At 46.1% G+C, this 12,115-nt stretch overlaps 1 protein-coding gene across 5 annotated transcripts in view; it reads left to right on the forward strand.

Moving 5' to 3' along the window:
• LOC106023121 (H-2 class I histocompatibility antigen, Q10 alpha chain-like) overlaps positions 1-7,529 on the forward strand; it is a 71,109-nt gene extending 63,580 nt beyond the window's left edge. Inside the window, exons 5-7 of one of the 5 annotated variants that reach the window (XM_040732111.1) lie at positions 4,467-4,548; positions 4,676-4,792; positions 4,953-5,109. In XM_040732111.1, the coding sequence (XP_040588045.1) occupies positions 4,467-4,548; positions 4,676-4,792; positions 4,953-5,014 (261 nt within the window). In that variant the 3' untranslated portion in view covers positions 5,015-5,109. Of the gene's footprint in view, positions 1-4,466; positions 4,549-4,675; positions 4,793-4,952; positions 5,110-5,203; positions 5,250-7,254 lie in introns of those variants that run through there. The other 4 variants (XM_040732114.1, XM_040732116.1, XM_040732124.1 and 1 more) reach the window with 4 other exon arrangements.
• The last annotated feature ends 4,586 nt before the right edge of the window (positions 7,530-12,115 follow it).

Here is a 12,115-nt window from a genome sequence, read left to right on the forward strand (position 1 = left end):
AGGTATTGTGTCAAAGAACAGTTCTACTGGTAGAGTTCACGACGTCAGGGTACCAGGCAAGAGCTCAGTGGCTCAGACAGCTCATGTCCCTGAATACTGAACTCCTAAGAAGTGCTAACATCTGCTGCTTGTCCTGAGGGCCACACTGTGAGAGCCCCTGTCCCAAGCCTGACTGGCTGGTGTCTCAAGTCAGAAGACAGGGAGAGGGCTGCCAGGAGAATACACCACAAAGCAGGCCACGCCCTGTCCATCCTAGAGAGCTCACCAACAATGACAGACACTCGGGGAGGGAGCAGGCATGGAGTCAGAGATCAACCAGAGGCAGGGACTACACACAGCACAGGGCTCTGTTTCTGGCTAGTGACCTTCTGCTTGGCCTTGTATTGTCGCTGTCGGGGCTACGATGTAACCAGAGGGCCTCCTCTCGCCCTCAGATGGAGTGACATACTTTGAGGGGTATGAGAAAATTGCTTACCCTAAATACAATCAGGGTTTCCCACCAATAGTGTGATGGAGCCTTGGGGCCACTAGAGGGCGCGCTGAGCTCACGGAAGCCGCAGTCCTGGGGCCCCGCAGAATCCCTTGCAGGAGAGTTTAACAAATTGTCCTTTACTACACTGAACTTGTTTCTTTATTGTGACAATTATCTTCTGCTTTCTTTTTAAATTTTATCATATTACTTTACGGTTATGGGTGGTTTGTCTCCATATACGTGTCTGGGGTCTCTGGGAAGCCAGAAGAAAGAACGGGATTCCCAGAACTGGAGTGAACCAGCTTGTGGGTGCTGAGACTCAAACCCCAGTCCTCTGGGAGAGCAGCTGGTGCTCTTAACCACTGTGCCATCTCTCCAGCTCTCGCGTTTTCTTTTGTTTTGAAAGGGAGTGGGTTCTGAAAAAGGATCTCACCTGTAGCCCAGGCTAGCCCGGTTCTCTATGCAATTCAAGGTTGGTCTCAAATCCAAGGTGATCCTCCTCCCTCAAGCTTCACAAGTGCCGAGTTGATTAGGGTGAGTCTCCGCATTCTGCTTTAATGCACGTGTAAAGAGAGATGATGAAATTATGGGGAAAAACTATCAAAACTGGTAGGAGGCATCTCCACTCGAGAGATGCTATATTAACAGTTCCACTCGTTCTGGTTAGGTTTTTCATTCGTCAGTTTGTTAGGTTTTTTTGTTTTGTTTTGTTTTGTTTTGTTAGTGTTTCAAGACATGGTTTCTCTGTGTAGTCCTAGTCGTCCTGGAACCTTGTCTGAAGACCAGACTAGCCTGGAACTCCCAGAAATCCACCTGCCTCTGCCTCCCAAGAGCTGGTATCGAAGCTGTGCACCACCACCCCAGGGCTCCTTTTTTTTTTTTTTAAAGATTTTTTTTTTTATTTTATGGCAGGGCTTCCTGAATGTGGTACTCCAGCCCCAGAAAGAAAAGTCTTGGTCCAGAGCGGTGAGGTCCGGGTGGGGAAGCCCAGCGCTGGGGATGCCCCTGTCCCCAGTTTCATTTCTCCAGCTCCTGACCTGTGTCAGCTCCTTCTGCCCTGACACTGATGATGACTGGCTTCTCATCTCCACTGGGTGCCAAGATCCCGGGGAACCAATCAGCGTCGCCTGGGGCACGGGGTATAAAGTCCAAGCAGGAAACTTGGATGCCCAGATCCCAGATGGGGGCAATGGCGCTGAGCGTGCTTGCTCCTGCTGCTGGTGGCCGCCCTGGCCCCGACCCAGATCCGCGCGGGTGAGTGCGGGGTCGGGAGGGAAATGGCATCTGCGGGAAGGCGGGGGCGGGACCAGGGAAGCCGCGGCCCCAAATTGCCCAACCAGACCCTCCTGCCCCTTCCCCTCCTGCGTCCCGAGCCCCGCGCCCAGCTCCCCTCCAGTCCCCGCACCTGCAGGGAGTCCCGGGAGGAGGTCGGGGTCTCACTTCCTGCCGCCCCCAGGCTCGCACTCCATGCCTTATTTCTCTACCATCATGTCCCGGCCTGGCCTAGGGAAGCCCCGGTACTTGGAAGTCGGCTAAGTGGACTACAAGGAGTTCGTGTGCTTCGAAAGCGATGCAGAGAATCCGAGAATGGAGCCACGGGCTCAGTGGGTGGAGCGGGAGGGGCCGGATTATTGGGAGAGGGAGACACGGAGAGCCAAGGACAACCAGCAGAGTTTCCGAGTTGACATGAGGACCCTACTTGGCTACTACAACCAGAGCTAGGGTGGTGAGTGACCCAGGGTCGGAGGTCACGACCTTCTGGTCCCTAAGTATGGGCCAGAGTCGCCCGGGTCCTATCCGAGGTCAGGGAGGAGGAGAACGGGGACCAGGACCCAGTTTGCCTTTCTGTTTAGAGGATGCATGGGATGCAGGACTGCAAGTGGGCAGGAGTCCCCTTTGTGGAGCAGGTGGGCGGGACTGACCACTGGCTCCCCCAGGCTCTCACACCTTCCAGTAGATGTCTGGCTGTCAAATGGGGCCTGATGGGCTCCTCCTCCGCGGGTACAGTCAAAATGCCTAAGATGGCAAAGATTTCATAGCCCTGAACAAGGACCTGAGGACATGGACTGCTGCGCACACGGTGGCGAAGGTCACCCAGAGCAAGTTTGAGAGGACTGATTTTGCAGAGAGATTGAGAGCCTACCTGGAGGACACGTGCTTGGAGGGCCTCAGCAGACACCTGGAGCCCGGAAAAAGCAGCTGCTGCACACAGGTGCAGGGGCCCAGGGCAACTCCTCCCCGTACCCTTGGGCTGGGCTCTGTCCTGAGGAAGAAGAGACTCAGCTGGGGTCCCGCCCCTGTCTCTGAGGGACACAGTGTCCTTGGTGCTCCTGATCCAGCATGGCAGGGACTGCACTGATCTCCCAGGGCTCAGCCTTCTCCCTGGAAGGTTCCAGATCTGTCTCAGGAGGGAGGAGAGAAGATGCCCACATCCCCAGCAGTGGCTCCTTCAGTCTGCAGCCCTGGGTCAGCCATGGCCTCTCCCAGGCCGGGTTCTCTGCCCAGACCCAGTGTCTGAGTGTGTCAGCCTTACACACCAGGACCGGAGTCTCCTTTACCTGATGGGAGACATGGATGCCCCTACCCCAGGCTGGTTCCCCAGTTTCTAGAACTTTTCCAAACAATGCATTGTACCAATCCCTGTGAGTGAAGTTTACATCCCTTCCTCACCCCAATTCTATCTCTGTCTTCCTAAAATGGTCACGTGAACACTTTGGGGTACCCTGAAAAAAAAAGCTCTGTTTTTTCTATTCTTTGTTCTTTCTTTTTGTTTGTTTTTTGTTTTTGTTTTGTTTTCGAGATTGGGTTTGTCTTTGGCTTACATAGACCAGGCTGGTCTCAAACTCAAAGATCCCTCTGCCTCTGCCTCCCAAGTACTGGGATTAAAGGTGTGCACCAACACAGCCCAGCCTTTCTTTTTGTTAAGTTGTCATTTTCCTTTAGTGAGTTTTTCTTACTCACTGAGTGATACTGTTTCACCCTCCCCTCTTATTATCATCTCTATCAGTCTCCACATATGTCATGGGGGACTGCTAACTGGATAATTAGACAACTCAGTGTTCCCTTTAAAGGAAACAGTCCCATGAGCTTAGAATATTTTCTGCCAGAATTAACTATCCAAACACCCACTGCTTTCCTTCTGCCTGACCAAGTTACAGTGTAACCTCTAGTGAATTAGAAATTGAACTTTCTTGACTGACAAATAAAATCCACACACTCCTGTGAGCAGCACTGTGTCCCAGTGAGCACTGCATGGGGCTCCACAGCACACTCCCAGGGACCCTGGGTGACAACACCTTGTATCTTGTCCCCCCAGAGGAAAGGTCTGGGGAGTCATTTTCTCTGTTCCAGTGTCAGAGGTTCACCCCATTTCTGCTGCACACTTGGTGTTGTCTGCTCATTTGGACAGACAGTTATGCTGGTCAGCAAGATGGCCACAACGGTTCTGTCTCAATGGTGGCAGCATTGGTAGGTGGTACTCTTTATGTATCACATTCGTCATAATTTCTTATGATATGAATTTAATCACATATGTAAATTATTTTCCATCCCTTTTTCTGTACTTTGACCATGTAACTTATGCTATAAAACATCACATAACGAAGACCATGTGACATACTGGGTCATGTGATTTTCTTGTAGCTTCTGTGTCCAGAATGCAGATCTGTGATGACCTGCAGGTCATTAGTGGGATGACAGTCAGAAGTGTTCAGACACATAGTTTAATCATTAATTAAACTTTGTCTTTGCAGATTTCAATTTACCTTGTTATGGTGGGAATTCTTAAATCTTTCACACAGATCCCCCAAAGGCACATGTGACCCATCATCCTGGATCTAAAGGTGATGTCACCCTGAGATGCTGGGCCCTGGGCTTCTACCCTGCTGACATCACCCTGACCTGGATGAGGGAGGAGGAGGAACAGACTCAGGACATGGAGCTGGTGGAGACCAGACCTTCTGGGGATGGAACCTTCCAGAAGTGGGCATCTGTGGTGGTGCCTTCTGGGGAGGAGCAGAAATACACATGCCATGTGCACCATGAGGGACTGCCTGAGCCCCTCACCCTGAGATGGGGTAAGGAGGGAGTGGGTGCAGAGCTGGGGTCAGGGAAAGATGGAGCCTTCTGCAGAGCCTGAGCAGGGTCAGGGCTGAGAGCTGGGGTCATGACCCTCACCTTCCCTTCCTGTCCTTCCCTTCCCAGAGCCTCCTCAGTCCACTGTCCCCATCATGGCAGTCATTGCTGTTCTGATTCTCCTTGGAGCTGTGACCATCATTGGAGCTGTGGTGGCTGTTGTGAGGAAGAGGAGGAGAAACACAGGTAGGAAAGGGCAGGGTGTGAGTTCTCTTAGTGTGCTCTGCCTCATGGAAACACATCCACACCCTCATTGTTCCTGTCTCTAACCTGGGTCTGATGTTGTTTCTTGAAAGTTCCTAGGGTCAGGCTCCTCCCTGGTCTCTCACAGCTTTTCTTCTTACAGGTGGAAGAGGAGGGAACTATGTTCCGGCTCCAGGTAAGTGTGGAAAGCAGGATTGTCCCTGAGACCCTTGGGGTGGACCTGGAGTATTTGCAGACCTCTGTCACCAATATTAGCTCCTCCAGCAAAATCTCCTAGGGGCCATGTTTCTTACCTTCTAGAGTGTGTGTGTGTGTGTGTGTGTGTGTGTGTGTGTGTGTGTGTGTGTGTTGTATTCAGTGACAGTTACCAGAGCTCAGATGTGTCTCTCCCAGACTGAAGAGGACACTCTGAGACCAAACTGGGGAGGGGCAAAGTGGATATGATTGGGATTCAGAGACTCCCAGAATTGCCTGTGAGTGAGTGGTGGGTTGTTGGAATGTTGTCTTCACAGTGATTGTTCATGACTCTCCTTTGTAGCATGAGGACAGCTGCCAGGAATGGATGGAGTGACAGACAGTGTCTTTAGGCCGCTCCTGTGACATCCAGGGCCCCTAGGTATACTTTTAACAACAGTGTCTGATGTTCCCTGTGATCCTACAGGCTAAATATCAAGAACTGGGAGCCCAGCCCAGCTCTGCACACCAGGACCCTGTCCCTGCACTGCCTCTGTTCCCTTCCACTGCCAACCCTCCTGTTCCAGCAGACAGGAGGGGACACATTATCCTGTTACCTCCTCCTGCTCTGAGCTTCAGGTCCTAAGTTCCGCACTGAAACTAAGGATCTCAATTTGAATTTGATTGTTCATATCCTTGAGCTGACAGGCTGATAGCTGTTAAATGTATTATTGAGATACTTAGAATTTGAGGAGGAAGTGAATGGCAGCATGGAGAACCTCCCAGAAATGTGCGCATCATATTCCGTATCTCTGGTGTCACAGGATGAGGCTGTGGGAGCTGAGTGAGAGCAGGGCTGTGCCCGGGTGCAGCTCAATTTGACATTGGCTGTGACATGGTCAGTCCTCAGCTCTGTCACCTCCTGGCTCTGTTCTCCTCATCACTTGAAAGCACATCCTGAGATCTGTGATCACAGGGACACAGGGATGGCCAGAGTCCTGTCCTGTCCCAGGAGTGTGAGCAGCCAGGACTGGTGGGACAGGCCAGCCTGGGCTCTAATCTGGCTGTGGCTCTTTACCCCATATTCACTGTTTATTGTTGTCTTTTTACTTTTTATGGAGCACTAGGCCTGTTCTTGTTCCTGTAAGTGGTTCCTGCCTCCTTATCCCTTGTGCCTCCTCAGTGACAGCATTAAAATGTGTTTCTCCTTCCTTTCCCATTAGAACCCTTCTAGGCCCCTGCACTCAGGAGACTGTGACCTAAGAACATGAACTTCAGTCTCCTGAGCTCCTGCCTCCTTCGAGGCCCCTCACTGGAGGTTCTCTCCCTCTTTCCCTTCATTTAGAATTTAAGCAGAGTTGTAGGATGGCAGAGAGGAGGGATCCACAGGGTGTCATCTCAGATCTGTCCTGTTGGATCTGTTCAGCCCTAAGTCCTCTCTCCCTTCCTGGCCCTGGGAAACATGGTGCTGCCTCCAGTGGTGACTCCAGGCTTAGACTACTTTAGATTGATGTTTATTTAAAAGACATGATCCCTTTTGTCCTGTTGACTGTGTCCTTTGCCTTACAGAAGCTTCTCAGTTTCAGGAGGTACCATTTATTAATTGTTGATCTCAGTGTCTGTGCTACTGGCCTTATGTTCAGAAAGTGATCTCCTGTACCAATTAGTTCAAGGATACCTCCATATCTATATCTATATCTATATATCTATATCTATCTATATATATGGTTTCTCTCTGGCTTTGGAGACTGTCCTGGAACTAGCTCTTTCAGACTAAGCTGGTCTGGAACTCACAGAGATCCACCTGCCTCTAACTCCTGAGTGCTGGGATTAAAGGCCTGTGCCACCACTGCCCAGCCCCACTTTTTCTTCTACGAGATTCAGTGTGGCTGGGGTTTGATCCATTTGAACTTAACTTTTGTGCATGGTGGTAGGTTTGGATCTATCTGTAACCTACATGCAAACATCCAGTTATGCCAGCACCATTTATTGAAGAAGCTTTCTTTTTTCCATTGTGTAAGTTTAGCTTCCTCATCAAAAATTAGGTGTTCACAGGTGTGTGAGTTAATATCAGCATATTGAATTGGTTTCCATTGGTCGACCTCTCTGTTTTTGTGCCAGTACCAAACTGTTTTCTTTACTATAGCTGTCTAGTGGAACTTGAAGTCAGGGATGGTGATGCCTCTGGGAGTTCCTTTATTGTACAGGGTTGTTTTGATTGTCCTGGTTTTTTTGTTTTTCCATATAAAGTTGAGTATTGTTCCTTCAAGGTCTGTGAAGCAAGACAAAATGGCAGCCAACAGAATGGGAAAACATTTTAACCAACCCAACATCTGACAGAGTGCTGATTTCCAAAATATACAAAGAACTCAAGAAGCTAGTCACCAAAACGCCAAATAATCCAATGAAAAACTGGGGTCCAGAACTAAATAGAGAATTCTCAATAGAGGATTCTAAAATGGCTGAAAGACATTTAAAAAATTGTTCAACATCCTTAGCTATCAGGGATGTGCAAATCAAAACAGCTCTGAGATACCATCTTACACCTGCCAAAACACCAGTGATAGTTTGTGCTGGAGAGGATGTGGAGAAGGGGAGCACTCCTCCATTGCTGGTGGGAGTGTAAACTTGTGGGGTCACTTTGGAAATCAGCATGGCAGTTTCTGTGGAAAATGGGAATCAGTCTACCTCAAGATCCAGCAATTCCAGTCTTGGGCATATACCCAAAGGATATAAAATCAAATAACAAGGACATATGTTCAAATATGTTCATAGCAGCATTGTTTGCCATAGCCAAAAGCTGGAAGCAACTTTGATGCCCCTCAACTGAAGAATGGTTAGAGAAAATGTGGTATCTTTACACAATGGAGTTTACTTAGCGGGGGAGGGGGGGACAATGAAATCTTGAAATTCCCAGGCAAATGGATGGAACTGGAAGAAACCATACTGAATGAGGTAACCCAGTCACAGAAAGACAAGCATGGCATGTACTCACTCTTATATGGAGATTAAACACAGAGAAAAGGACTACCAGCCTGCAGTCCACACCTCCAGAGAATCTAGGAAACAAAGAGGACCTTAAGAGAGACATACAGGTCCATGGGTTGTGGAATCTCTCTCTCTGGCTAAGGAAAGCAGCTGAAGCCAGCTGTGTCAGGGATGTCCCTGCATGAAGGCCCAGAGAGGCCATTGTATGAAAGGATGACACAGTCATGAGACACCTCTCAAAAACAGGGGCTATAACTCTGTGGACTCAGCCCAAGAGAGAAGGGTGTAGCGGTCAACAGAGCTAAAAGGAGTTGGAGATCTGAAGACTGCTTTGACATTACACATGGAGATGCAGGTTGGATTTTGCCCAGCTGGAGTTTGGTCTTGCTTTGGTCCAGTATTCCCTCACTGTGCTCACTGTTCTGTCTCTTGGAACAGTAATGTGTATCTTGTGCCACGCTGTAGGTTGGAAATATGTGCTTTACCCCTTAATTTTGATTTTAGTGAGAGTTCAGTTCAGACTTTGCCAGGATTCTCATAAGATACTTTGAACTTTGGACTTTTTTATTGATTTATCTATTTATTTACCTATTTATTATGTATACAATGTTGTGTCTGCATGTATGCCTGCATGCCAGAAGAGGACACCAGATCTCATTGCAGATGATTGTGAGTCACCAAGTGGCTACTGAGAATTGAACTAAGCTCCTCTGGAAGAACAGTCAGTGTTCTTAACCTCCGAGCCATCCCTCAAGCCGGAACATTAGACTTTTACACAGTGTTGAGACTGTGATTGGCTCTGGGGACTTTTGACGTTCAACTGAATGACTCAAGAAACAACAAATATATAAAGTTTTCTGTTGTCATGTGAAGAGCTGGGGAGCCCAGTCTAGCACACCATTACATACATCTGGACTTAAGAACTAAACTGAAATAAGATAGCTCAGCAGAGAAAAATGATGCAAATGTAGTTAATTCAAGTTTTACCAAGCGCTCACCTTCCTGAGGAACTGAAGACTTAAAGAAGCAGTTAGCATCAATACATATATACACTGGTTGTATAGAAAGTAGTGATCTGTGAAAATGTGGTAAGACAAGTGAAAACAATTGGGTAGAGAAGTGACCAGGAATGTAAGTGTTTGTATAGTTTTTCCTCAGTCTCAGTACTTTCATGACAAGAATGTCATTGTCCTTCTGGTAAGGAATAGGTGGGTGGAGAATCTTACAAAAGGGAATTTCATTTGGGGCTTTTAGAAGCAACAAGTATCAGAGTGGTCTTCTTGCACTTCCTGTTTGTTTAGTGTCTTCAGCTTAAGATAATCCTGATGTCAAAGTAATATATTTGGGGATGTATGTACTGAAAGAGCTCCCAAGGGCAGAAGCTTTCTTTTTGTAGGACTATCCCAAGTCTGTCACCCACAGAGGTTTGGTAAAATTGAGGTGACATCATTTTGTAATTCCAAGACACTGAAGGACCCAGGCAGTGATCCTCAATGACATCTAGACATCATTAAAAGAGAGAAACAGCTCTAAATCCCTAGAGGAAAGGTCATACACTACTTATGTAAGACTGTTGGGTTATTGTGTGCCCTGAATGTTTGACTGTATAAAGTATATGCCTGTCAGTTTTCACTGTCCACTTGACTACACTTAGAATTGCCTAAAAGCCGGGCGATGGTGGCGCACACCTTTAATCCCAGCACTCGGGAGGCAGAGGCAGGAGGATATCTGTGAGTTCGAGGCCAGGCTGGACCGACAGCCTCGAAAATAATACAGAGAAACGCTGTCTCGAAAAACCAAAAAAAAAAAAAAAAAAAAAAGAATTGCCTAAAAAACATGCCTCTGTCATGTCTATGAGGGTATTTCTAGAGTTCAAGAGAGGAGGAGCCTCCATCTTGAACATGAACACCACTAATCCATGGGCCATAAACACAAATGAATAAAATGAGGAGAAATTGGGGAAGCCTGCTGAATTCCAGTTTCCTGAATGCATATGTAATGTGACCAGCTACAGTATGTTAATATTGTTATACCTTCCCCTACAAGGAAGCACTCCCCTCCCCTACAATGTAAACCCTTCCTTCCTTAAGTTGCTATGTGTTCGGTGTTTCATTCTAGATATGAGCAAATTTAGTAATACAAAGTGTGTCCTGAGCTTTTAATTGATAATGATAAAGGATGAGTTTCCCACTTTTTGGGTATTATGTGATGAAATTATTATAGTATGTAAAACTGCCTTTTAAATTATCAGAAGGAATAGTTTAGATAATATGATACCTATACATTATAACTCTAATATATATATACATGTTTATATTATACACATATATAATTGTATTATATGAATCAGTGTACCATTTTTCTTCCTCTAGGAATGGACATCTTTCCACTTAAAAAGTTTTCTGAACTAGCTTACTTTCTGTTGTTTGGCAAACACCAAGAGCAACAGTAACTTGGGGAGGGAAAGGTTATTTGACTTCCTCCTTCAGAAAATAGTCCATCACTGAGGTAACTCAAGTCAGGAACCTGGAAGCAGGAGGTGCAGCAGAGAACATGGAGGCACCTTGATTGCTGGCTTGCTCTCTGACTTCTGTTCTGCTGGCTTTCTTATACAGACAAGGCTCACCTGCCTAGGGATGTTGCCCCAAAGTGGGCTTGGCCCCCATGCATGCATAGACATATAGAGGATTCCCACAGATACTCCCACCAGCCAATCTGATCAAGGCGGTTCTTCAGTTCAGGGTGCCTCTTCCTAAGGTACTCTTAGTTGAATCAAATTGATAACAGAAACCAACCAGCACATTTTCTAGACAGTTTCACAGTAACTATTAAAATACAATATTTCAATTTCTCAAATATTTTAGACTGATTAGACAAGGCAGAATGCTTTTCAACTCAGGGGTAATATTATATTCATTTGATATTGGTTTTTGTATACATCCCAGATAATGACAGACAGGCTATTATGGCTACCTAATGAATCCTTCTCCTGCAAGCCAAGCAGTTTCCACCATCTTGTTTCAACAAAAAGGAAGGAAGTCAGTTGTATCCACTAATGAAACATTACAAATTAATGATAGACCTCCATACTGTCTAGGGCATTTTATCTTAACTCAAAGAGGTGCAAATAACTAACTGGCATCACCATAGCAAGACTGTTCCCATTCCTGTGGATTTACTTATGTGGAAAAATTGCTCAGTGTCAGCAATGGTCAGACCAAGAGGAAAACACAGGAATAGCATTAATGCCAAACGTTGTCTCATTCTAGAACAGTTTAACATTGTCTCTCTCATCTCTGTGTCCTCTCTCTCTCTGTCTCTGTCTCTCTCTCTGTCTCTGTCTCTCTCTCTGTCTCTCTCTCTCTCTCTCTCTCTCTGAGTGTTTGTGTGTGTGTGTGTCTTTGTGTGGTGTATTGAAGCCATTGAGGTACAATTCCAAATTATTTTACAAATGTTCTCATAAATTTTGTCTTTTTGATCAATTGTGTATTAACTAAAATGAGGAAAGTTTCACACTTAAAGACACAAGATCACAGAAAATGATATTTAATGTTATAATTTATTGTAAAATTGTGTAGTAAGGTAAGCAGACTTTCAAATATAAAAACCCTTTATGACCAGTTAAATTCTGTGGGGTATTAAATGGACAACCAAGGGAAAGGGGGTAGGAGTTGGGGCAAGTCCCTAGGCTCAATTTTCTTTACTATGGGTGGGGGAGGGAGAAGAAAGGAGTAGAGAAAAAGAAACAGTAAAAATTCCTAGTATAAGAAGGCATGCTCATTTTTTAAATAGGAGTTTTCAATTTTTATGCATTTGTATTATCTAGAAAATATGTGTTGATAGTCATCTTTTTATTTAAAAATATTAATATGTACAGCATGCTTTAGAAATTAAATACTTTGAAAATGCTCTTGGTGAATAATTTTAGATTCAATAATTGCTTTAGTAAATGCCCAAGAGCTATAAAAAATCAGAGGTTTGGAGAAACCTTTATGAGTCAAATGACAGAGCATTTTTTGAAAAAGGTTTAGGGCAATAGAACTCTGGAAAACAACCCAAATATATCCTCCAGCCTTGGTCGTCTGAGTGCTGGGATCACAGTTGTGTGTCACCGTCTTGGCTCCGTAAACCATTTTTAGACGT

Source organism: Mesocricetus auratus, unplaced genomic scaffold (genome assembly GCF_017639785.1).
Source record: "Mesocricetus auratus isolate SY011 unplaced genomic scaffold, BCM_Maur_2.0 Super-Scaffold_100027, whole genome shotgun sequence".
NCBI classification, from domain to species: Eukaryota; Metazoa; Chordata; class Mammalia; order Rodentia; family Cricetidae; genus Mesocricetus; species Mesocricetus auratus.